This window comes from Microcaecilia unicolor, chromosome 8, assembly GCF_901765095.1.
Source record: "Microcaecilia unicolor chromosome 8, aMicUni1.1, whole genome shotgun sequence".
In the NCBI taxonomy this organism is placed as follows: Eukaryota; Metazoa; Chordata; class Amphibia; order Gymnophiona; family Siphonopidae; genus Microcaecilia; species Microcaecilia unicolor.
This window is the reverse complement of record NC_044038.1, coordinates 22,860,183-22,885,858: the sequence shown is the minus strand read 5'-3', so window position 1 is coordinate 22,885,858 and position 25,676 is coordinate 22,860,183. Positions and strand designations below refer to the sequence as shown.

Sequence of the window (25,676 nt, the reverse complement as noted above, 5' to 3'; positions counted from 1 at the left end):
TATAGCGCTGCCAGGGTTACGCAGCGCTGTACAAGTTTAAACATGGGGAAGGACAGTCCCTGCTCAAGAGAGCTTACAATCTAAAGGTTACAAACTATGTAGTCAGTGTAGGTATCATGAATGGGGAAGGTGGTTAGGCGCCAAAAGCAAGGGAGAAGAGATGGGCTTTGAGTAAGGACTTGAAAATGGGCAGGGAGGGCGCATGGCGTATGGGCTCGGGAAGTCTGTTCCAGGCATAAGGTGATGCGAGGCAGAAGGGGCGGAGTCTGGAGTTAGCGGTGGTGGAGAAGGGTAAAGATAGGAGTGATTTGTCCTGGGAGCGGAGGTTACGGGTGGGAACATACGGGGAGAGGAGGGTAGAGAGGTAATGCTGACTGATGGAACTGTTTACTGACATGCGACTAAGAAGTGGCTTTGGAAAACATATAGGGTGCAATCACTGCACTGTGATCTGCTACTGCATTTAAAACTCACCTGCTACCGTACTTCAACAAATGAACAAGCAAACATTTGTTGTGAATTTGCAAAGTAATTTCTAGATTTTGCAGGTGCCAAATATAGAACACCTCATATTCAAAAATTTTAGATGAGTAGCTATTAAAGTTGGCCTTTTACTGCACCATAGTTTACCATCGAAGTCACTAACCTGTGGCATCTCAATATCACAGGTTAGTGACTCCTGCGGTACATAAATTAACACAGCTTGCAATCAATTTCACAAGCTATTCATACTGCCGATGCTCCTGGATGGCATCTTAAAGGGGTCAGTAAGACTCTGCATTCCCTTCCTACAAAGTCACCCCCCCCCAATGAACATAACCTCCCCCTCAAAGACCCCTGCTAAAAACAAGCCCCCTAAACACCATCTTTGAACACAGCCTCCCCCTCAAAGACCCCCACCATCCTATAGGACCCCCCTTCCTTCCATTCCCCCCGCCTCCCTATCCAAATCCCTGGTGTCTCATGATTTCCAGGACCAGAGCAATTCCTAGTCTCTCTTGTCCACACCAACAGCCAGATGCACTAATTCCACAGAAAGAGACCATCCCTTACTGATCCTTTAGTGAAACGGTAAAAAACGAGCATGCATGAAGGAAATCACATGCAAATGAGCTGCTCGCCGTTAGCTCATTTGCACGTGATTTCCTTCCTAAGGAGGGGAAGTCAGTTAGCCAGCTGAGCATGCGCAGAGCAGGCAAGCGTTATGCTGGCTGCTCTGCGCATGCCCAAGATGGCTTCATACACGCAGACAAGCTGCGTGTATAATAGCCGCCAATAAATTGCTGGGCATTTTGTGCAGCAGAGGGAGAGAGCGGGACCCTAGAAAGAGAGAATCGGGGATCGGGACATGCGAGGATGCCCAAATCAAAACTATTTGGACGTCTCTTTCGATTATGCCCCTCCAGGTCTCTCTTAGCCAATCACAGCGCGTTTAGAGCTAAACGCGCTGTGATTGGCTGAGAGAGACCTGGAGGGGCATAATCGAAAGGGATGTCCAAATAGTTTTGATTTGGACGTCCTCGCACGTCCCGATCCCCGATTCTCTCCGGCGGTGGTCATTTCAGGAACCTTAGTCATAAGAAAAACACGTCCAAGAGAAGGACGCCCATCACAAAATCTGAAGAAATAAGCTTCCAAGTGCTCGTCAGGGATGTCCTTTTTTTTTTGAGTGAAGGATGTCCAAGTGTTAGGCACTTGAAAGGACGTCCCTGACGAGCATTTGGACGTTTTTTTTTCTTCTGATTTTTGCGATGGGCGTCCTCCTCTGCATGGGTCCCGCTCACAGCAGCCCCAACGAGAGGTGCAGACCTCCCGTTAGGTTTTCGACGGTGCATGGGGTCGGAAAACAGCTGTGCATCTGCCTTGCATGCGCATTATAATACTACTTAGCTCATTATAATAACTTTTAGATCATTTGCTTTCCGTTTTTGTTAGCTGCTACCATGACAGGAAAATGGCTCAGAGAACCCTTTTGTGCATGTCTTGTTTTACTGCTTGCTCGTTAGACTGGCTAGAACTAGTTTAAAAACCACGTTGCTGGCTCGTTAAGTTTAGTGCATCTAGCTCCAAGTTCAAAATGGCACCAGTGAGACAAGCTGCCAAAAAAGGAATCAGTTTGCAGTCATGTTGACTCAAAGCACAAAATACACTACTGACAATTCAATGGCAAAGTAAATGCTTACATCAACTTCTCCTTGATCAATTACATAGAAGTTATCACCCTCATCCCCTGAAAGAAAACAAAATAATGATTGGTTAGATCGTGCAAATCACACTGAAATTTAGATAAGTCAAGAAATGCATCTAACAAGCCAACTGGAAACATTTTTTGTTTCTTTTGAGATTCATTTCAGACTTCCTAGCAGCTCAACTGTACTCGGTTATTGGGCCAGTGACAGGGCTGCACATTGCCTTCAGGTGGGACCCAAGTTTTATTCTTAGCTCAGGTTTTCTGCTCCCTGTGTAAACCAAACTTTGGGAAGCTATGGAGAAACGGGGAAAGAAAATCTCAGTTTCATGCAACAGTGACATTTACAGGCCTTTTTAACTAAACTGCTGTACAATTTTGCACTTACTGTATGGTTAAGTGCCTGCATTACTGTACATTAACTGCAAAGTTCAGCAGTGACCGTTGGGGTCGTCATCCTACTGTACAGTTAGCATGCAGAAAAGAAGTGTAGGGGCAGCACAGATACAATTACCATCTCCTAGTTAAGGGGCAGTAAGTGCATTTGTGCTCTCTGCATCAGTGACAACGCCAGGGCCACTTTAAAGATGCTGGGGCCCATGGCAAAACTTTGGGAGGAGCTTCTCCCGTCCACTCCTACCCCAACATGGTCCAGCATCTATCCTATCCTCCCTATCCCCCACCTAGTCCAGCATCTCTCACTCTCTTCCCTCTGTCTCACCCCCCCCCCCCCCCCCCAGGTCCACAATCTCATCCTCCCTCCATGTTCCAAATCTCTCCATTTCTCTTCCCTCCATCCCCCATGGCCCAGCTGCTCTATCTTTCCTTCCCTCACCCCCAGGTTAAATATCTCTCTCCTTCTCTTCCCTCAGTTCCCTGAAGTCCAGCATCTTTCTCTCATACTCTTCCCCCTCCCCCACAAACCCCATCTGCATTCTAGAATCTGTGTCTCTTCCCTTTCCCCTCACTCCTGCAGGTCCAGCACCTCTCCCTCTCCCTCTCCCTCGTCCTCCCTTCTTCCACGTTCTTAAGCTCAAACTTACCTGCATTGGCATCACCACCAACAATGGCAGCATTTACCAAAGCTGCCTCCAGTCACAATTAGGGTTACCATATTTTGAAAGAGGGCACATCCCGCCCCCTGTCACATATTCCCCTCCCCTCCCCCCGGGTCACATATTCCCCTCCCCTCGAGTCACATATTCCCCTCCCCTGCCCCCCTGTCACCTCCCCTCCTCCGCTCCGGGTCACCTCCCCTCCCCTCCTCTTACTTACTATCTACTGCCCTGGTGGTCTAGTGACATCTTCAAGGCAGGTATGAGCCCCCTCTTTCCTGCCTGGAGCTCTGTCCTTGCCCTGCATCCTGTTGCTGTGACGGTCTCGGGATTCAAAATGGCCGCCGAGAGTTGAAGTCTCACAAGGCCGCTTCAACTCTCGGCAGCCATTTTGAATCCCAAGACTGTCACAGCAACAAGATGCAGGGCAAGGGCAGTGCTCCGGGAAGGAAAGAGGGAGCTCTTTCCTGCCCCGAAGAGGTCACTAGACCACCAGGGCAGTAGATAGTAAGTAAGGGAAGGGGAGGCTAGGATAGGCCCGCATCAAAAAGAGGACATGTCCGGGTAAATCCGGACATATGGTAACCCTAGTCACAATAGATCTTCCCGCTGCTGGGTCCCGCCCAAGCAGAAACAAGAAGTGGAATCAGAGGGGACTGCAGGGACTTGTAATCTTGTTTTTCTTAAGGAATGCAATATGGAAATCAGATCTTCAAGTTCCCGCATGCAGTGGAGTAAATGCAGAACTGGAACAACCTGTCAGGCCCTGTGTGGCCGCCCCTGCTTAAGGCTGAGCCAAAACAGTCCTCCTTTCCCCGGAGACTGCCTCCATTCTTTTTCCTATACTTTACTCTTCGACAACATGAGCCACGACCACTTTTGTGTGCAACATCAACTGACTTACTGTGCCAGATATATAGATCATCACAAGCAGGGGCGTAGCCAGACTTCGGCGGGAGGGGGGTCTAGAGCCCGAGGTGAGGGGGCACATTTTAGCTCCCCCCCGACGCCGCCAACCCCCCGCCATTGCCGACCCCCCCCCACCACCACCACCGACAACAACTTTGATCCCCCCTATCGACGACCCTCTCAACCCGCCAACCCTCGCCCGCCGCCATTGTCGCCTACCTTTGCTGGAGGGGGACCCCAACCCCCGCCAGCCGAGGTCGTCTTCTTCCGGCGCAAGGCTTCGTTCTGTTTCTGTGAGTCTGACGTCCTGCACAAACAACGTGCAGGACGTCAGACTCACAGAAACAGAACGAAGCCTTGCAGATCAGCCAGCGGCGTTGCTGGCTGATCTGCAAGGCTTCGTTCTGTTTCTGTGAGTCTGACATCCTGCACGTACAACATGCAGGACATCAGACTCAGAAACAGAATGAAGCCTTGCGCCGGAAGAAGAGGACCTCGGCTGGCGGGGGTTGGGGTCCCCCTCCAGCAAAGGTAGGCGACGGCGGGTTGGCGATGGGAGGGGAGGTCGAGAGGGTCAACAGCAGGGGGGTCCAGGGCCAAATCTACATGGGCCCAGGCCCCCGTGGCCCCACATAGCTACGCCACTGATCACAAGGTGACTCAAGTTTCTTCCAGAACAACTTTTTCCAAAGAAAACATTATTAAAGTCATTTCTGTCAGAATGTTGAGAACTGCCGCCTTTCATAAAATGCTAAGAATAGCATGAAGGCTTGGATTTACTTGAGAACGTCTTTCTCTGATACATACATGAGGGATTATTAAATTCTCTGGTTATCAGTGCAAACTACTCAGCAAGCAACTGACTCACCACGAGATCTCTCCCACTCTCTGACTGCAGGAAGAAACTGTGCTGAAATTCTCTGCTTTGCAATAAGATTCTTAAAATAACTAAGTAGGATTCTGCGGGAAGCTTGGCCCACTCATCCCACTTTCAGCCCAATGTGCTAAGCTGGTGCTTCCCAAACTTTTATTCAGTGTGACCCCATTTAGGCACGGAATCCACCTCTATATAATTACATGCGTGACTAAAAATCACACCCTCGATCCGCCCATGGGCCTCCCACTTCCATGCCCCCTTTTCTGACTCGTGCATAAAATTTAGGCACAGATCCCGCACCTAAATTTACGCATGTACGTGTTGATTGAATCTAATTACTGCCCATAATTGTTTATTGACGCTAATTAGCTTGTCATTCAATTAAAATGTGCGTGCAAATTGGGCACAGGTCCAAATCTGCTTGTGCATTTTTTAGCACTCTTTATAGAATTAGTGAAAAAGCTGAAGATATATGCATACCCTTAAACCAGGGGTTCTCAACCTAGTCCTAGGGACACACCTAGCCAGCCACGTTTTTAGGAAACCCACAATGAACATGCATGAGATACATTTGCATGCACTATCTCCATCCTATGCAAATGTATCTCATGCATATTCATTGTGGGTATCCTGAAAACCTGACGCTAGATGTGTCCCAAGGACTGGGTTGAGAACCCCTGCCTTAAACAGATAGCTTATCCTACTAAAGCAGCGGTTCCCAAACCTGGTCCTGGAGGCCAGTCAGGTTTTCAGGATATCTACAATGAATATTCACGACAGAGATCTGCATACCAAGGAGGCAATGTATACAAATCTCTCTCATGAATCTTCACGGTGGATATCATGAAAACCTGACTGGCTGGGGTGCCTCCAGGACCAGGTTTGGGAACCTCTGTACTAATATTATTCCTTCTATTTGTGTGGTTCATTCAAATGCATTGATATATGGATGGCGATCGAATTTTGTCACTCCTCACGTCATGCCAATTGTGAAGAAGGGGATAAGGGAACAGGGTGGGGGGTACCGGCGGAGGAGAAGAGAAGGCCCAGAGGAGGGGACAACCCAGATTCTTAGCTCAGGGAGTTCCACATGTCAGGAGAAAGCATAGATCATTTTCCCCAGAGGGGAATATCATATAGAAAACTCGGGCAGAAGGCCAGAGTTTTCCTGAGAGGAGCGGAGGGATCCTTCACACTATACAGATAAATTTCGAATATACAGTGATCTGTACGGCCAAAGTATATGTGCTTTCTGAACCGGCATTTCAACACAAACCACTTATGTGGTCAGTTATTTTGGAACATGAAAGGTAATTTATCGTAGGAAAGGTTATTTTCTTTAAAATTACCTTGCTGTATGACTGTTTCTCCAGCTATGTGTGTAACAGGAAACATGGCATCAAAGATGTCACTGCAAAAGCAAAAAAAAAGGACATTTTGTAAAGTTAGTGAAATTCTGTTACTGTAATTTTATACAAGAGAATGGGGGGTGAGATCACTGCCTTAAACAGAATAAATACTAAAGCAATAATACAGCAACATCTGTCTAACATAGAGGTTTTCACACCCGGTTCTCAGGACACACCAAGCCAGTCTGGTTTTCAAGATAGCCACAATGCATATGCATGAGATAATTTCGTATGTGCTGCCTCCAACCTTGTGCATATTTACTGCAAGTATCCCGAAAACCTGTCTGGCTTGGTGTGTCCCAAGGACTGGTTTGAGAACCCTTGGTCTAACAGTGTCATATACTGACAGGGCTTTTTTTGAGGGGGTACTTGGGGGTACTGAGTACCGGCACCTTTTCCGCTGTCTGCTAAACTTGACCCATGGTTCTCGTACTTTAATGAAAGAGCTCAGGTTCTACATACAAATTCTGCCTTGTCATAGATTCTGTGATTGGTTGCAGTGGTCCTGGCTATTGTGGGGCGAGTCCCTCAATGATCACTCCACCCCTGAAAAGTGGCCTGGCATTTGAGTACCGGCACCTTTTTTGCTAGACAAAATGCACTGTATACTGATGACCGTACAGTTTAGTATAGGAAACTTCTGACTAGCTACGATGACATTTTGTTTTATCCACCTTTGTCCGAGATCTATTTCCTACCTGACAAAGTGCTGCGCATGGACTACACCTCCTAAAGAGTATGAGATGCTTCAGCATACCTTCAGCCTTGTATCTTTCTCTATTAACTTTCACCTTTGGGATCCCTGAGAATTTGCTAATTAAACCCAATAATCACAATCACCTCAACACCAGTCCTCCAAGAGCGATCCTGTAAAAATGCACAATAGGACTTCACATTTTTAAATATTAAACCTTGTTTTGTATATACATGCATAATGGCAACCAGAAACAGAATCAAATTATCAAGATCATACCTAAACCTACATTATCCAATCTGTAAAAGACTAAAATACAAAACAACCTAAGCATCCAACTTCTCCTTCATAAGCGCACAACTATGGAACGGACTCCCAAGTACAGTGAGAACAATCCAGGACCCCCTAAATTTCAGAAAATCACTCAAGACTCACCAATTCAAAAAGGCCTATCCCAACGATCCAACATAAAACCCCAGCACCCAGCGACACAACATAACTAATGATCGTACTGGACAATTTATAATCTTCACCTCTTTTGACCCCTTGATACTTGATCCAAACCTACCTCATCTGTTCACAACATAACTTTGTACCATGTAAGCCACATTGAGCCTGCAAATAGGTGGGAAAATGTGGGGTATAAATGTAACAAATAAATAAATAAAACTACCCATTCTTCTTGCTCATAAATGTACACAATGATGCAGTGGCGTTCCTAGCCTGGATGACACCCGGGGCGGATCGCCGATGCGCCCCCCCCCCCCCCGGGTGCAGCGCGCCCAACCTGCGAAATGACACCTCCCCCCCCACCCAGCGAAATGACACCCCCCCCCCCCGGGTGCACACCGCTGGGGGGGGTGCCGCGACGTGCGCCTGTCGGCTCCGAGTTCGCTAACTTTGCTTGTTCGCTGCAGCTCCCTCTGCCCCGGAACAGGAAGTAACCTGTTCCGAGGCAGAGGGAGCTGCAGCGAACGAGCGAAGTTAGCGAACTCGGAGCCCACAGGCGCGCGCCACATCACCCCCCCAGCGGCGTGCACCCGGGGCGGACCGCCCCCCCTTGGTACGCCACTGCAATGATGGTCCTTTGAGTAGTGTGGCTTTGACTTTAGCAGCTCTTCATCGTTTTCCCCCAAAAGCTGCCTTCCTAGGTGAATGCCTAGTCTGCCTATTGGTTAGTCCTATCCTGTAAAAAAAAGAGTGCAATCTTTCAATCCACAACACAGCAGCAGCACTGCCAGGTTTCAGAAGACAAGATTTCCTTCAAAACCCAGTTGCAAAAGCCATGCTCACTAGTGGGTTCCATGACAGCAGGCTCAGGTGCTGACTGTACCACTTCCGGTATTGAACCAGGCTGAGAAAGTACCTGTCCGTGAACCGTGAGTCCTCTGAGCACACTGTCTTAACCAGCAGACCATATCAGGGGTGTGCTGGTAAATTGTTAACAGGGGGCTCTCTCTCGCCAGCAAAGTAAAAGAGAATTCAGGAGGGGCCCAAGCCCACATTTTGGGATCCATTTGTTAAAGTAGCCATGGAGAACCAGCTCCCAAAATTCTTAAAAACTTAACAAACGGCTCTTGAGAGCCTGTGAGAGCCTGCTCCAGCACACCACTGAATAATCTACCTCTTAACTTGCTCCCATCATCAGGGCAACACCATCATAAGACAAAAACGGCCCTCTCTAAGGAGTGTTTGAATCAGAGGGGAAGCAGCATATCAGCTGTCAATTGGAAGTCTCCCAGATTCCAGGCCGGCACTCTATGAAAGCAGCATAAAGCCAAATGTCCCAAACGGGGTCATGAAACTGGCTGATGCTGGGGTCCGGACTCACAGGCAGGCAGGCAGTGGGAGGAGGATGGGCGGGGGGAGGGGGGGAGGAAGAATCGCTGGATATGTATGGCAGGGGAAGACGGGGAGAGGAGACTCGCTGGACGTGGAAGAGAGGGGAGGGCAAGGAGAGAGGAGTATCACTGGATGTGGATGGGAGAGGAGGGGAGGGCAGGGAACAGAGAATCGCTGGATATGGATGGGAAGGGAGGGTAGGGGAGAGAGGAGAATCGCTAGCCACGGATGAGAGGGGAGGGCACGGCAGAGAGGAGAATCGCTGGGCATGGATGGGAGGGGAGAGCAGGGGAGAGAGGAGACATACTGGACATGGATGAGAGGGGAGGGCAGGGAATAGAGAATCGCTGAGCATGGATGGGAGGGGAGGGCAGGGAAGAGAGGAGAAATGCTGGAATTGGATGGAGAGGAGAGCAGGAGAGAGGAAAATTGCCGGACATGGATGAAGGATTGGACATGGGAGAGAGGAGAAATGCTGGACTTGGATGGAGGAGAGAGGAGAGAGAATTATTGCTGGATATGGATACAGGAGAGGGAAGAGAGAGGAGAAATGCTGGACATGGATGGAGGGGAGGAAAGAGAAAAGAAGATGTACATGGATGGAAATGAGGGAAAGAGAAGAGAGGAGAAAAACTGCACATGGATGGAGAAAATAGGCAAAATCTGGATCCACATTACACCTCCTTCTAGTCAATTTCACAGAGGACCCAGCTTTTACTTATGAATGTAGGGCAAGAAATGAAGAAGAAAGGAGGGAAAGTAAAGAAATAAATGGAAAGGAAGCCCTAGAAACGGAGTTAAGAGAACAGACAGAGAGCAGCAGAATCAGAGACTGGAACCAAGACGATCAGAAAAACAAAGTCACCAGAGAACAAAGGTAGACAAAAATCATTTTATTTTCATTTTAGTGTTTGAAATATGTCTAATTTGAGAATTTACATCTGCTGTCTTATTTTGCACTGGGTATACTGGAGCTGTAACAGCTTACAGAAATTATTTTTTTTTTTTACTTTTTTTTTTTTAATCTTTATTTATGCAAGAGAGGATTACAATGAACAATAATCATTTGTAACATTTTCCAACATTTTCTTTTGTTATAACATCCCCTAATTACTTCAACCTACTACTCATAAGAAATTATTTATAATGAAAAAAAATCACAAGTTATTTTTTTCTCCTATACTGGTATAATATTTTCAATGATGGCTGTTTATATGCGCCATGGCTGGTATAAGGGGTGTGGCTATCATAGGGGCAGAGGCATAGGCATTGACCTCGCCCATAATGAGTACCGGTACCTTTTTTCCCTACAAAAAAAGCACTGACGAGGTAAGCCACAGGTTCGGATGTCACTGACAGAACCTTTGGGAGATGTGTACATTTCTCTAGCTAAGTTTGAGGCTGCAGGGCCTGTTTCTTGAAAATCCATCCTTCAGACTGCACTGAAAGAATTCTGATTCACACTGACTGTACCCATTGACTGTACAGTGTACAGCTGCAACCAAAACAGGTGATGATACAAGCAGACTTCCTTGCCACGCTCAGTGCCTGGAACCCAAATTGAAGAGTGAAATGTTGTGCCTGAGCCAAGATGCTTTGAAACAAAGATTGGAATGAATCCAATGCATCTGTCTCAGGGTAAAGCATTCTGTCTAAGTTTTACTCCACTTCCCGCCTGCATTGGTTTTAATATAATCCTTAGTATACCACAAAAACCCCTCTATGTCTGAAAAGAAGCCGCACACCCATTTGTCTCTGTTGTCTGCTACCTGGATGCTAACATGAACAACTCAAATACTGCAGCTCCCAGTCATCATTTCACTAACTCTCGCAAAATTAAAAAAATCCAAAGTCATGCCTGTAAATTTCACCTAAATAATAATTTTCGCATTGCCAACGACAAAGTGCCAGTGCCACTGAGGTGCAAGAATGAAAATTCAGCACACGTCAGTTTCTGACAGAGCAGTATGTTAGCGGAATAATTAGGTCTATAAATAGACTTACAGTCCTAGATATACATCCATCCTTTCAAAAGCTAGGCAAAAGCAACAGGCTGCACTCACAAAAGATTGATCAAATCATTCTGAATCAGAAGACTTTGATAATGGGCGTAAGCATGGCAACACCGGGCCCATGCTGCTTTTTCCCCACCTTCGTTATCTCCCAAGTGTAGTCTGAATTAATTCTACTCTTATATTCTATCATAATCAGTTCAACAAAATGATATCTGAATCAGGGGCGTAGCCAGACACCCAAGTTTGGGTGGGCCTGGACCCAAGATGGGTGGGCAGAACTCCGCCTTGTCCTACAAGTGATTTGGTTTCTCCCTCTCTCATATGGTCTTTCAAACATCCCCTCTCCCCCATATACCTTTTAAATAGCAGATTTTCACCGGCAGCAAACAGTTGTTGGGAGTTTTTGGCTGGTGGGGCTTGGGGTCCCTGCCAGCCACATTATAGGTATGCTGCTACTTGGTGGGCCTGAACCTAAAGTGGGTGGGCCTGGGCCCACCCCAGCCCACCCTTGGCTACGCCACTGATCTGAATTGAAAGGTGTGCTGTAGAATGCATCAGGTTTGATAATCATTCATTCTCTTTCCACAGGAAAACTAAAGTTTGGGGCTTGAATTTTAAAGCATTTTCCTCTCAACCAGCTCAAGATGCTAACTGAGCTGAAATGTTCCCTGCAGGCTTCTGTAACTGAACTACTGAATGAAACACTCTGCACCCTGAAAAGAAAAACACTGGTAAAAAGTAGCTTTTCAATAATTTGGGGGACTGTGTTGCAGAGTCTGTCTAAGGGAATCTGATGCCCTAGGTGAACCTTCGGCCATGTGCCCTCCCTGGGGCAGCTCAAGACCCTTCACCCTCATGTCCACCATCTCCCTTTCCTTCTCTACCCTCCACCCTCACAAGTGTCCAGCCTCTCCCCTTCCCTACTCCCTCCAAGTGTCCAGTCTCTCCTCTTACCTACCACCTCCACCTAGGTGTCCAGCTTCTCCAACCCTCCCCCAACTCAAGGTGTCCAATATATCTCCTTCCCTTCCCCATCCTCTACATGGCAACATAACTTGAAGGGTGCCATCGGTGCAACAGTCAGTGCTTCTACACATGACTCAGTGCAGCTGGGAGAGATCTTAAACATCCATACATGCTCAATTCCTGCCATGTTCCGCCTCCTCCAAACTTCAGTCTTGGAGGGGGTGAGATGTGGCACGCCTTGACCTGTGCAGGTGATCAAGGTCCCACGCTGCTGAATCTTGTTTAGAGGCACTGATTGCCATACCAGTGCCACCCCTGCCTCCCGAACTCTGCTGCCTTAGGTGGATGCCTAGTTCTCTTACTGGTCAAGCCGGCCCTGCTGAAGTGCAGAAGAGAACTCTCATTCTCCAAGATGGTGCTCCAACCACTTCCGTTATCTACCAAGGAGCTCCAACTTTCCAGAGCAGCTCTGCGCAGGCTTATGGGGGGGGAGGCGGTTCACAGAAAGAAGTCTCCAAATTATGCAGCAAATAATTTTAATTAAACCACTAAGCTATTCCTCTAGGTGTGTGTGGCAGTGTATTTCAGTGCCATACGCTAAGGAAGAAAATATGACCTCTTAATATCAGAGATGGAAGTGTTGCCACACCAAGCTAATAATTGGACAAAGAAGATATAAATCAGTTTTCATGTTTTATATTCCCCCAAATTCAAATGCTAATCAGTACTTTTAAGTTACTACTAATGCAGTGGAATAAGTTTAAATTATTGGTACACATGAAGGTTAATTTCACACAAGGAGCCTGTGCCCAAGTAGCATAAAGACGTCCATCTTAAGCTCAGTTTATAAGGATATAAAAATTGTTTGTGCTTTTATAAACCAGCACAGACGGGGTCCAAAGTACAGAACAAAGTCCAAATAGCCAAAAGAAGCACCAGGAGCCTTCAAAATCGGGACACAGATCCTTTAATCGTATAACTTGAATACCAATCTCTCCTTAGTGACCCAACATGGGCCGTGTTTCGGGCCATAGTGCCTGCATCAGGAGTCAATTGCTGAAGGAAGGCCCTGGGATTGGCTAAAGCAAGCTGCTCTTGCTGAGAGGTGCCAGCACTGCATAAGCCGTCGCAAAAAGGACTTTTAAAAGAAGAGGAGAGGACAGAGTTCCGTTGTACACCAAGACAGTGGCAACCCTAGGGGGCAGATCGCCACTGCGCACCCCCCCCCCAGGTGCCGCGGCGTCCATCTCCCCAGGGTGCAGCACGACACACACATCCCCGGCGCATCAAGCCCCCCCCCGCCCCGGGCGCATTCTTGGCTGCTGGAGGGTGCAGAGAGCAGCTGCGCGCTTGCCGGCTCCACTGGCTCCCTGCTCTCTGCACCCTCCAGCAGCGTGCACCCGGGGCAGACCGCCCCCACCGCCCCGCCCTTCCTACGCCACTGCACCAAGCTTCTTAGATGTTACAACCAAACTGACCCCTGACGCAGGCGCTGTGCGCAGAAACACTGCCCATGTTGGGTCACTAAGGAGAGACTGATGTTCAAGTTATATGATTAAAGGATCTGTGTCCTGATTTTGAAGGCCCCTGGTGCTTCTTTTGGTTATGTGCTTTTATAAAACAGTGTCCCAGACCCACCCACTTCCAATGGCATGCAAATGCTGAAACACACATTTACAGTACTCCAAAGTTACTGGAAAAGTGTGCATGTGCTCTACGTGTGCAAGAAAGAGAGAAAGACCATATTGCCTACCTAATCTGCCAATACCATCAACTAATCTCTGCTATCCATTCTTATCCATTACAGATCCTATGTGCTTGAATTCAGATACAGTCGTTGTCTTCACCACCTCCACTGGGGGTGCCGTTCCATGAATCCACCACACTTTCCATAAAGAAGTATGTCCCTAGATTACTTCTGAGTTTTTCAACTTCATCTTAATGCTCCCTCGTTCCAGAACTTCCTTTCAATTGAAAGAGGCCCTCCTCCTGTGCGTTTATGCCAGCGAGTTATTAATAGTGCGACAGACTGACATGTGTTTTGTTGAATTCTTGTGTGTTCTCATTTAGATTTTTAACATCAGTGGAGAATATTTTGTAAATAAATTTTCCATAATTGAAAAAAGGAAATGATGTCATAGCAACATTTAAATGGAGCAGATGGCGTGTGACGTATGTATGAGTGCCATTTTGAATGAAGATTGGTATAGCTGAAAGTATGTGTATCGCATGGCAAGAAGTGAAAGCCACATGAAAGCTGCTTGAGTTAATGAGACTTTGTGTTGCAGGAAACAATATCAAATCATTTGAAGTGATGATGGGAAGCAGCTCAAGTCCCTGAGGAAGCCAAGTCGGGTGAAACGGAGGCTCCGTTGCAGATAAGTGCTGGTTTCTTTGGCGCTTTAAATCACCACATGAAATTTAAATTTGTATCCAGTATATTTGAGATGGGAGTTTGATGCACAATAAATGGGAGCATTTTATATAAGTAGAAGGAAAAAAATAGGAGTTTTTGAGACCGATGAAAGAAACTTGGTCCCAATTGTTCAGTCGCTGGGGGTACCCTAGGTTTTCCTATGGGTCTCTGGTCTCTTTTCTCCTTTTAAAAAAATTAAGGTCTTATTGCCATAGAGCTTTGTGTTTCCTGGAGCTATTCTAGAGATTTATTATAATTTACATTATTTTTTGCACCAGTATATATTGCTACTACTACTACTACTTAACATTTCTAGAGCGCTACTAGGGTTACGCAGCGCTGTACAATTTAACAAAGAGAGACAGTCCCTGCTCAAAGAGCTGACAATCTAACAGACAAGTGAACGGTCGGTCCGATAGGGGCAGTCAAATTGGGGCAGTCTGGATTCACTGAACGGTAAGGGTTAGGTGCCGAACGCAGCATTGAAGAGGTGGGCTTTAAGCAAAGACTTGAAGACGGGCAGGGAGGGGGCTTGGCGTAAGGGTTCAGGAAGGTTGTTCCAAGCATAGGGTGAGGCGAGGCAGAATGAGCGGAGCCTGGAGTTGGCGGTGGTGGAGAAGGGTACTGAGAGGAGGGATTTATCCTGTGAACGGAGGTTATGGGCGGGAACGTAAGGGGAGATGAGGGTAGAAAGATAGTGAGGGGCAGCAGACTGAGTGCATTTGTAGGTAAGAAGGAGAAGCAATTGCTAGTATGTCTTCAAAACCGTGGAACACAGCATTTAGCTTCTCAACACGACAAGCAAAGGATTAAATTCATCATCTGAACGCTAAAAGATCGCACACACATTCTGGGGACTTCACTTTCCTAGCTCTAAAGGTTTAAAATACAAACTATTGCATGCGTCCTGCTTTTCCTATATTGGCAAGCAGATATGGAATGCACTACCACTTGATTTGAAAAATATTCAAGACCTTATTAACTTTCGAAAATCACTAAAGACCTTCCTTTTTAACAAGACTTACCATAATAATCAATAATAGGAACTTCAACACATCACTACTTACTTGATAATATGTCTGTTTTCTGATTTATTGAATTGATAATATCCATTGTTACACTTGTTCTTTTTTGTAACCAATTGTCTATCTACTTCTGAATGGCGCTTGCCATGTTGAAATATTGTAAGCCACACTGAGTCTGCAAATAGGTGGAAAAATGTGGGATACAAATACAACAAATAAATAAATAAATATTAGTCAACCAACCACGAGTGATGTGAATGATTGGAATAACCAATAAAAATAAGATCAGTGTAAAGACGGAATTAAACAGTGGTGTTCTTATAGAATATCGCAAGGTGGAAAGGATACCGCGCGGCTTAAGAATTAACAAAGCACTCCAAAATTTCAGAGATGATCAGTATTGAGAAATGGAACAAAATATTAAATATACTTTTCTCCCCTATATGGTAGGGAAGCCCTGCCCAGCGCACAGACCTCCAGCCCCTATGTTTGACAAGTCTGGGCTTTTGACCGCCCGCACCTGTGAAACAAGTGCGCTCAGGCACAATCCTTCCGCACTTTACCCTATTATCAGAGATAATAGCACGCATAAATTTGATCATACGGGCGGTAAAGCCCTGCGCTGTTCCAGTGCTAATTTTAGAGCGCTGTTTGAAACAGCACGGGGCTTTTGATCATCTGGGCAGTTAAGAAGGAGAAACATTCCTCACCCCCCCACCCCAATAATTAAATCAACAAAATGAAATAACTATATTAGTTTTTCTTTTATATAAACCAGATAAATAAATCTTTCTATATCTCTGCATACTGTCAGCTCAAAAGGCCACTATAAGAAAAAAAGAAAATCTTAGTTGCAGGTCTGCTTTTTTATCTACTACTTAACTACTACTACTTAACATTTCTAGAGCGCTACTAGGGTTACGCAGCGCTGTACAAATTAACAAAGAAGGACGGTCCCTGCTCAAAGGAGCTTACAATCTAAATAACGAAATGTCAAGTTGGGGCAGTCTAGATTTCCTGAGTAGAGGTGTAGTGGTTAGGTGCCGAAGGCGACATTGAAGAGGTGGGCTTTAAGCAGTGATTTGAAGACCATTTTGCTCAGGGATCAAATCTAGCCCTCAAGCAGAAAAAACAGCACATATTAAATATCCATATCAGGCCACAGACTGCTGCTAACAAACAGCGTACAAGCAGGCTTGTCCCAAACTGAGAATTAAGATTGCTTCAAAATGCTCAAGAAGACATGACCTCAAAGCCTTAACCAAGAAAATCAATAGATGTCAGTTTCTAACTATCCTTTCCAGCTCTTCCTGATATGATGTTCACACGGAGTTGAGCAGAGAAAATGAAGAAAGGGAAAATACTTTTCCAAATATTTGGCATTTCCTGTCATGCAAGGAAAATCCACACTGTACCTTCAGGTTGTAGTCTGTCAGCTCTGAGCCAGGTAAAATCTATTGCAATAACCATCTCACAGGAGGGTCAGACTTGTTTTGCCTTATCACTTCTCATCATTTACTTGGAATTAAATTCTGCCTTGAGGGAACGGAACATTCTTTTATTTCTGCTAGTGATAATAACACCTTAAAATATACCTTTTGAAATGAAATGGTCTGTACGTGTCCTGGGCACATTAAGCAGAACTGGACGCTGCCAGTAGGAAGAAATACTGGCCTAATTCCTGAAATGTATGTATGTACTTATTTATTCAATTACATTTTTTGATCACCTTCCCATAATAACACTGGGCCCGATATTCAGCCAACGGCAAGCAGCATTTTGCTGACTACCGGTGGCAGCATTATACCTGGAAATTCAGTGTCGGGCCATGTCCGGGCTCTGGCACTGAATTCCTGGGTATATGGAGCCGGTTAAGTGCCATATTAGAAACTTAACCAGTTAAGAAGAACCATAGTTCCACCCCCACTGTGCAGAATTTCCGGTACTAGTGGAAATAATAAAAAAATATTTCTGCATAGAGTTACCTGGCATTAATCAGGCAGCGCCGCACACTACCCGGTTACCGCCGGGTTAGCGTGGGAGCCTTTACCGCCACCTCCTTAAGGAAAGCCTCAGATTATCACAGACAAAAAAATTTTTTCAACCTGCTCTCCATCCATCACAGGCTAAAAAACCTTTCACCTTCCATCATTTATTCTAATATATTAAAATTATAGTTTTTATAAAAGGCTTGAGCAGATCAGGTCACCTCAACATCGGTCAGCGTTTCGCAGTATTTTACTGTTGCCTCAGGGGGAACGGATCTTTCTGCCAGATGCTCTAAGGCTCTCAAGCGACTCAGATGATTTTTGATTTGTGCTCAGTGAGTCGCTTGAGAACCACAGAGCACCTGAAAGACTGGTCTGTTCCCCCTGAGGCAGCAGTAAAATACTGCGAAACGCTGGCTGACGTCGTGGTGACCTGATCTGCTCAAAAACTATGTAGTTTGTAATAAGCCTTTTATAAAAACTATATAAAAAGTATAATTTGAATATATTAGAATAAATGATAGAAGGTGGAAGGTTTTTTAGCCTGTGATGGATGGTGAACAGGTTGAAAAAAAATTTTTTGCCTGTGATAATCTGCGACTTTTACTTCCGATATTAAGTGATAATATTGAAAGTATTTTGGTCTTGAGAACTGTTTGAATACTGAACACAAATACAGTGAATGTTTTTTTGTATTGATATTGTGTATCTACTTCATTCCTTCTTATCTGGGTTTGTGATACACAGAACATTACATCATTACAGATTTAAACATTAAAAAGACCACTTACATCAGACTCGACCATCACAGCATTTCCTGACCTTCTTTCTCTAGTGATTCATTTGCTGAAATCTATAATAACCCGAAGATATTTTGCAGTGTCAGAAGCAAGGAAGCACTGAACTGAATTACGCTGAGCTGAAGCGCAGAAACTCCTGCAAAAGACCTGCTGCTGCCCTGTGACATGCAGGTTGCAGTGGATGATGAGAGCACAGCTTCCCCTGTCTGTTACTGGAGGGCTAACGGAGATCCACATAAGAACCACTGGTTAGAGGGCAGGAAACCCTTTGAGCCCAGTCACTAAATGACAAACACATAAGAAGTTTTCTGGGGGTCCTGCTGTTGTGACTTAGCAGCCCACCATGGATGTGCACCAGGCATAGGGTTACCATATGTACGGATTTACCCAGACATGTCCTCTTTTTGAGGGCATGTCCAGGCAACCAGGCGGGTTTTGCCAATCTGCCCGTTTGTCCGGATTTCTGGACAAACGGGCAGGCTGGTGGGCGGACGGCCCGCCCGCCAGCCTGCTCGTTTGTCCAGAAATCCGGACAAACGGGCAGATTGCTAGCCTCCCCTCCCCTTACTTACTAGTGCCCTGGTGGTCTAGTGACCTCTTCCGCCTTCGGGGCAAGAAAGAGCCCCCTCTTTCCTGCCCGGAGCACTGCCCTGAATGCATCCTTCCTGTTGGTGATCCTCGGCACCGATTCAAAATGGCCACCGAGAGTTGAAGTAACCTCGCGAGATTTCAACTCTCGGCGGCCATTTTGAATCGGCGTTGAGATCACCAACAGGAAGGATGCATGCAGGGCAGCGCTCCGGGCGGGAAAGAGGGGTCTCTTTCCTGCCCCGAAGAGGTCACTAGACCACCAGGTCAGTAGTAAGGTAAGGGGGGTGACGGGGAGGGGGGGGGGCGACGGGGCATCTGACGGGGGGAGGGGAAATGTGACAGGGGGCGGAGCGAGGGTGTGAAAGGGGGTGGGGTGTGAAAGGGGGCGGGGCGGGTGTGTGGTGGGGGCAGGGCATGTGTCCTCCTTTTTGGGGGACAAAATATGGCAACCCTAACCAAGCAGAGCCTTTTGTTTGGTCTTTTCCCTGATTTTCAAACTTTTTTATGGCTTCATCTCACACATTTGTTTTAATAAAAAATGTACACTTTTTAACGTGTGCAAATCGACTTACCGCATGTTGATTTGTAGGTTGATGCATGTTAAAACGATTTTGTGTAGACTAGATTTTTAAAGGCCTGAGGGTAAAGAGTGGATTTTCCCTACGTGACAGGAAATTTCAAATACTTGGAAAAGTATTTTTCCTTCATTTTCTAGTGTGAATATCATATCAGGAAGAACTGGGGTTCTGTTTCTGAAACGGACACATACTGATTTTTGATAGGCTTTGAGGATGTGCCACTTTACTGTCTGCTAGAACATTCTGTGGGAAACTTAATTCTCAGTTTTGAACAAGATTACTTGTATGCTGCTTGTTAGCACATCACTAACAGACAGTACACACTGGCAATTAAAGGCCATGTGCAAAGCTGTGCATACAAAATTACCCCAAACTAACTGGCACAAAATTCAAAGGAAGGAAAAGAATAAAAATGAGGGGCTCCTGTACTCTTCTCACCACCTGAAAGAATCACAATGCACTGGGTCACACCCGACTACAAGATGAAGCCTTCCTGCTCCCCAACAGTTTCACCTATTCCAGAATTTAGTGTGTCACAACTGATTTTTATCTGCAGATCTACAGCTCAGGATTCTTTTACCTGTTCGAATTCAGTGAATTCAATCAACAAAAACATGACATGTTACTATTCACACAGAAGGATTATCAGCCTCAGCACACGGCTCCTTCAAGCGTCCTGGTATGGAAGGGGAAAAAACGTAGATCGGCGTCCATCATTCTTCAGCGTTTCTGCTATGTCGGACAAGTAGCATGCCCTAGGTGGCACCTGCCACGGAAAACGGGAGCACCGGGGCCTAGGGCCCCAAGCATCCATCAGATATTAACAGCATTCAGATAGTCTTCTAGGACCTCAGTACAAAGCAGCTAATTACCATGGCAAAGGAAGAGGCTTGGCCCAAGCAGAACCACCCAATATATTGAATGAAGTAGGTTAAAACTACCTTGCTGCTTCAAAGGACCATAAGATCTCCAAATTCCGTTACCTCTTTATTACATACTTCATGTAAATAAAACAGTATAAAATACAGTCAGAGAGACTTCTGGCCTGGAATATGTTGAACAGAAGTACAATTTTGAACTTTACAAGAGATGAGGAAAGCAAAAGAATTTTATCTGCTGAATCTGAAATTAGTGCCTGAAGCTCAAGCAGTACCGGCACCGAGGACGAAAGGAACGTAGCAATCTTTATTTGTATCTCTGCAATACCTATCTATCTAATCTAGTTCTCTAAGGATACCACATTTCTGCATCTCAAACGGCATGCCAAAGCCTTCACCTGGAGAGTCTGCAAATGATTTCTATTAAAGGCATAACACACAGTGCAAGAGAAAGATAATATCAACACCTGGGGGAGTGGATTAATCTTGAAGTGCTAATATCTCCCTGCTTAGGTTTCCAAAGTCCTTCGCTTCCTCTTAAACTTGTTCTTCTCTCCACTGCCTACCAAGATCACCGTCTTTCAACCCTGCAGCAACGGTTTATTGTCTCTTGAAGGTTGGGGATATTTAACTATCCCAGACCACATCTTAAAAGGGCCATTCATATCAATTGCAATATGGTCCCCTCAACCCTTCCAAGCAAAAACACCCTCCTGGGGCCCCCTCCCAAACAAAGCCTTCTGAACCTGAAGCTACCCCCTTCCTGAATGTATCCCCCAAGTCAAGTTCACTCCCACAGAAGTCCCCTCCCCTCACGGGAAGACCTCCCCAAGTCTTATAATCCTACATGCCAGGCATCCTCCCCACCTTCACAAAGGCCTCCTCCATAGGGCTACATTAAAAAAACCCAGGTCTCTAGTAGGGTTGGGCAAGAGCAATCAGGCACTCCAGTCCTTGTTGGCACTAGATTCTAAATGGCATCGGTGACCCCTAGTGTTAGTCTTGTGGTACTACCACTAGGAATCATGTTTCCATATCAGGGCAAAAAAGGTGTTGCCAGCTTCAACTGCCACTTCAGAAACGCCCTGATGTATCAGAACACTGAGCATTTCAAAGTCATGAAGGAAAGCCTGAATCACATTTAAATTCCATTCTGGTGAGAGAAGGCCAATTCACCCCCACTTGGGGTTTAGAAAACATTTTGGCAAAATGTACTCCATTGCTGTTAGTGACCAGAAGTAACTAAGGTCAATATTTAGCAGGACTACAAATGCACAACTTTAAAAGGATATTAGCCATGTAAAATTATGTGAATATTCAGTAGACCTACAGTGGGGGAAATAAGTATTTGATCCCTTGCTGATTTTGTAAGTTTGCCCACTGACAAAGACATGAGCAGCCCATAATTGAAGGGTAGGTTATTGGTAATAGTGAGAGATAGCACATCACAAATTAAATCCGGAAAATCACATTGTGGAAAGTATATGAATTTATTTGCATTCTGCAGAGGGAAATAAGTATTTAATCCCTTTGGCAAACAAGACCTAATACTTGGTGGCAAAACCCTTGTTGGCAAGCACAGCGGTCAGACGTCTTCTGTAGTTGATGATGAGGTTTGCACACATGTCAGGAGGAATTTTGGTCCACTCCTCTTTGCAGATCATCTCTAAATCATTAAGAGTTCTGGGCTGTCGCTTGGCAACTCGCAGCTTCAGCTCCCTCCATAAGTTTTCAATGGGATTAAGGTCTGGTGACTGGCTAGGCCACTCCATGACCCTAATGTGCTTCTTCCTGAGCCACTCCTTTGTTGCCTTGGCTGTATGTTTTGGGTCATTGTCGTGCTGGAAGACCCAGCCACGACCCATTTTTAAGGCCCTGGCGGAGGGAAGGAGGTTGTCACTCAGAATTGTACGGTACATGGCCCCATCCATTCTCCCATTGATGCGGTGAAGTAGTCCTGTGCCCTTAGCAGAGAAACACCCCCAAAACATAACATTTCCACCTCCATGCTTGACAGTGGGGACGGTGTTCTTTGGGTCATAGGCAGCATTTCTCTTCCTCCAAACACGGCGAGTTGAGTTCATGCCAAAGAGCTCAATTTTTGTCTCATCTGACCACAGCACCTTCTCCCAATCACTCTCGGCATCATCCAGGTGTTCACTGGCAAACTTCAGACGGGCCGTCACATGTGCCTTCCGGAGCAGGGGGACCTTGCGGGCACTGCAGGATTGCAATCCGTTATGTCGTAATGTGTTACCAATGGTTTTCGTGGTGACAGTGGTCCCAGCTGCCTTGAGATCATTGACAAGTTCCCCCCTTGTAGTTGTAGGCTGATTTCTAACCTTCCTCATGATCAAGGATACCCCACGAGGTGAGATTTTGCGTGCATAACCATGAGCACTGTCGATTGACAGTCATTTTGTACTTCTTCCATTTTCTTACTATGGCACCAACAGTTGTCTCCTTCTCGCCCAGCGTCTTACTGATGGTTTTGTAGCCCATTCCAGCCTTGTGCAGGTGTATGATCTTGTCCCTGACATCCTTAGACAGCTCCTTGCTCTTGGCCATTTTGTAGAGGTTAGAGTCTGACTGATTCACTGAGTCTGTGGACAGGTGTCTTTCATACAGGTGACCATTGCCGACAGCTGTCTGTCATGCAGGTAACGAGTTGATTTGGAGCATCTACCTGGTCTGTAGGGGCCAGATCTCTTACTGGTTGGTGGGGGATCAAATACTTATTTCCCTCTGCAGAATGCAAATAAATTCATATACTTTCCACAATGTGATTTTCCGGATTTAATTTGTGATGTGCTATCTCTCACTGTTACCAATAACCTACCCTTCAATTATGGGCTGCTCATGTCTTTGTCAGTGGGCAAACTTACAAAATCAGCAAGGGATCAAATACTTATTTCCCCCACTGTATGTGTTCAACTGTGGATACCTAAAATGCTGGTATAACTTTAAACGAATATCTGATATTCATCCTATTTCTACATTCAGACTTAAGTAGAGGAGTGTGGTAGCCGTGTTAGTCCACTCTTAAGGTTATCAATAGAAATCAAACAAAATAAAATATGGAAAAGAAAATAAGATGATACCTTTTTTATTGGACATAATTTAATACATTTCTTGATTAGCTTTCGAAGGTTGCCCTTCTTCCTCAGATCGGAAATAAGCAAATGTGCTAGCTGACAGTGTATATAAGTGAAAACATTCAAGCATTACTATGACAGTCTGACAGGGTGGGAGGATGGGGGTGGGTCGGAGGTATGCATGGGGACATCAAAGCATATCATTGATATTCTAACAGGATGGGTGTGGATAGGTGAGGGGAGGGTGATCAACAGAGACATACAGCTTTATGGTTTATAATGGGCTCTGTTGATCACCCTGTTGTCAGTCCACACAAAACAAACCTATTTTGGAGACATTAACCCAAGAGACGTATTACTTCACCACGATTCCCATGATGCTTTGCACCTGCCTCATTTGTTTGTTATTCTCCCCATTAACTATACCTTATACATAGAAAACAGAGTCAAACAGAACCGCCCTATCATACTGCAGTATCACTTTACTCTGTTTAACATAGTACTACTACCATAATCACATAATCAGATCCATATTAACGGAAAGGGTATTTCACCTCCTTTAATTGGTTAGGACAAATCCTAGTCGAATAGGGGTCATAAGTTCCTGTGTTCTCTCTCCAGAAGGCAGGGCTTTCAGAAACACTGTTGAAATGGAAAATGCAGGCAAGGTACAGTGGAGACATCTGTAGTCAGCCCCTCCGGTGTCTGAGTCTGAGGTCCTGCAATCTCCTGCTCCTAATGCTACCACTGACAGCTAACTGAGATCATTCCGAAATTCAAGCTACAGAGCTGCTGTTAAGAGTCACAAGTCCCGGCAAGAGCAGAATCTCTGCACCTTACTGAATGGCTGCAGGGCACTCTTAAGACCCCGCCTGAAGTTTCAGATGGAAAAAGGAGATTTTTCCCAGGTGGTGGTGGGAGGGGGGGGGGGGGGAATATGTAAAGCCTGGGCCAGCACACTTGGTTCATCAAGTGGAGGAGTGGCCTAGTGGTTAGGGTGGTGGACTTTGGTCCTGGGGAACTGAGGAACTGAGTTCGATTCCCACTTCAGGCACAGGCAGCTCCTTGTGACTCTGGGCAAGTCACTTAACCCTCCATTGCCCCCTGTAAGCCGCATTGAGCCTGCCTTGAGTGGGAAAGCATGGGGTACAAATGTAACAAAAAAAAAATGGGTGATGTGGGTGGCGTGCCCATGGTGCCCACCCCTGACTTTCAACAACATGCTCGCTTGACAGCATTCAATGGGGATGTGAAATGAGGACATAAATAAATACATTTTCACCTGGAGAAGTAAACAAAGAAAATTGCAGACGCAAACCAACTGCAGAAATAGGCTGACAGGCAGTGTCACGTGTTTATATATACCGGTATATATATATATATATATATATATATCTTGTATAATCAACTCGGAGGAGGGAAAAACTCATCTTTGCAGGGTCCTGTGTAATTGGCCTCTGGCAAGACAGAAAGGAATTCTTTGCCCGTTTAGCTGTACTCTATGAATCAAAGATTGACAGAAGTAAGCTTTTCTGCACCTGACCGCAGGGGTCTACGTCCTATGAAAATAGTCCTGTGCTTGTCGTATCAGGCCTCTTGTCCAGCCCAGCCTGTAGGATACACAAAACCCACCAAACGTCAGCACTAAAGGAATAATAATAATAACTCCCCTTCAAACACCTTCCTTGCATACTTTTAATATGACTGAGCCACATAAAGCTATGTTAAGTATTATGGAAAATGCTGAAATTGTACACTAGCCTCTGCAGTTCCTGCAAATAGAGAGCTGAGGTTCCCACAGGCAGATTTCAGTTTAAGTGTACTGAATTTTTGTCCCTTAGATACAAAAAGACAATTTTCAAAAATTTGTATGTGTTTACCTGACTAAATTAAATATGTACTTTGCAACTCCATCCATGCTCCACTCAAACTCCTCCCCTGAGCACACTTATTCATGTGTAAAATCCATGTGCACTTTCCAACTCCGCCCATGCTCCACCCAGATTCCTCCCCTGAGCACACCTACTCATGTGTGAAAATCCAAGTGTACTTTCCAACTCCGCCCATGCTCCACCCGAATTCCTCCCCTGAGCATGCCTAATCATGTGTAAAATCCATGTGTACTTTCCAACTCCGCCCATGCTCCACCCAAACTCCTCCCCTGAGCACACCTACTCATGTGTGAAACTCCATGTGTACTTTCCAACTCTGCCAATGCTCCACCCAGATTCCTCCCCTGAGCACACCTACTCATGTGTGAAAATCCAAGTGTACTTTCCAACTCCGCCCATGCTCCACCCAAATTCCTCCCCTGAGCATGCCTAATCATGTGTAAAATCCATGTGTACTT

At 45.8% G+C, this 25,676-nt stretch overlaps 1 protein-coding gene across 1 annotated transcript in view; it reads right to left on the bottom strand.

Moving 5' to 3' along the window:
- Positions 1 to 25,676, bottom strand: part of PRKAR1B (protein kinase cAMP-dependent type I regulatory subunit beta) — a 228,040-nt gene that overhangs the window by 123,537 nt on the left and 78,827 nt on the right. Inside the window, exons 5-6 of the mRNA XM_030213206.1 lie at positions 6,379 to 6,440; positions 2,184 to 2,230 (exon numbers count right to left, since the gene is read on the bottom strand). Coding sequence (XP_030069066.1) covers positions 2,184 to 2,230; positions 6,379 to 6,440 — 109 coding nt within the window. The remainder of the gene's footprint in view (positions 1 to 2,183; positions 2,231 to 6,378; positions 6,441 to 25,676) is intronic.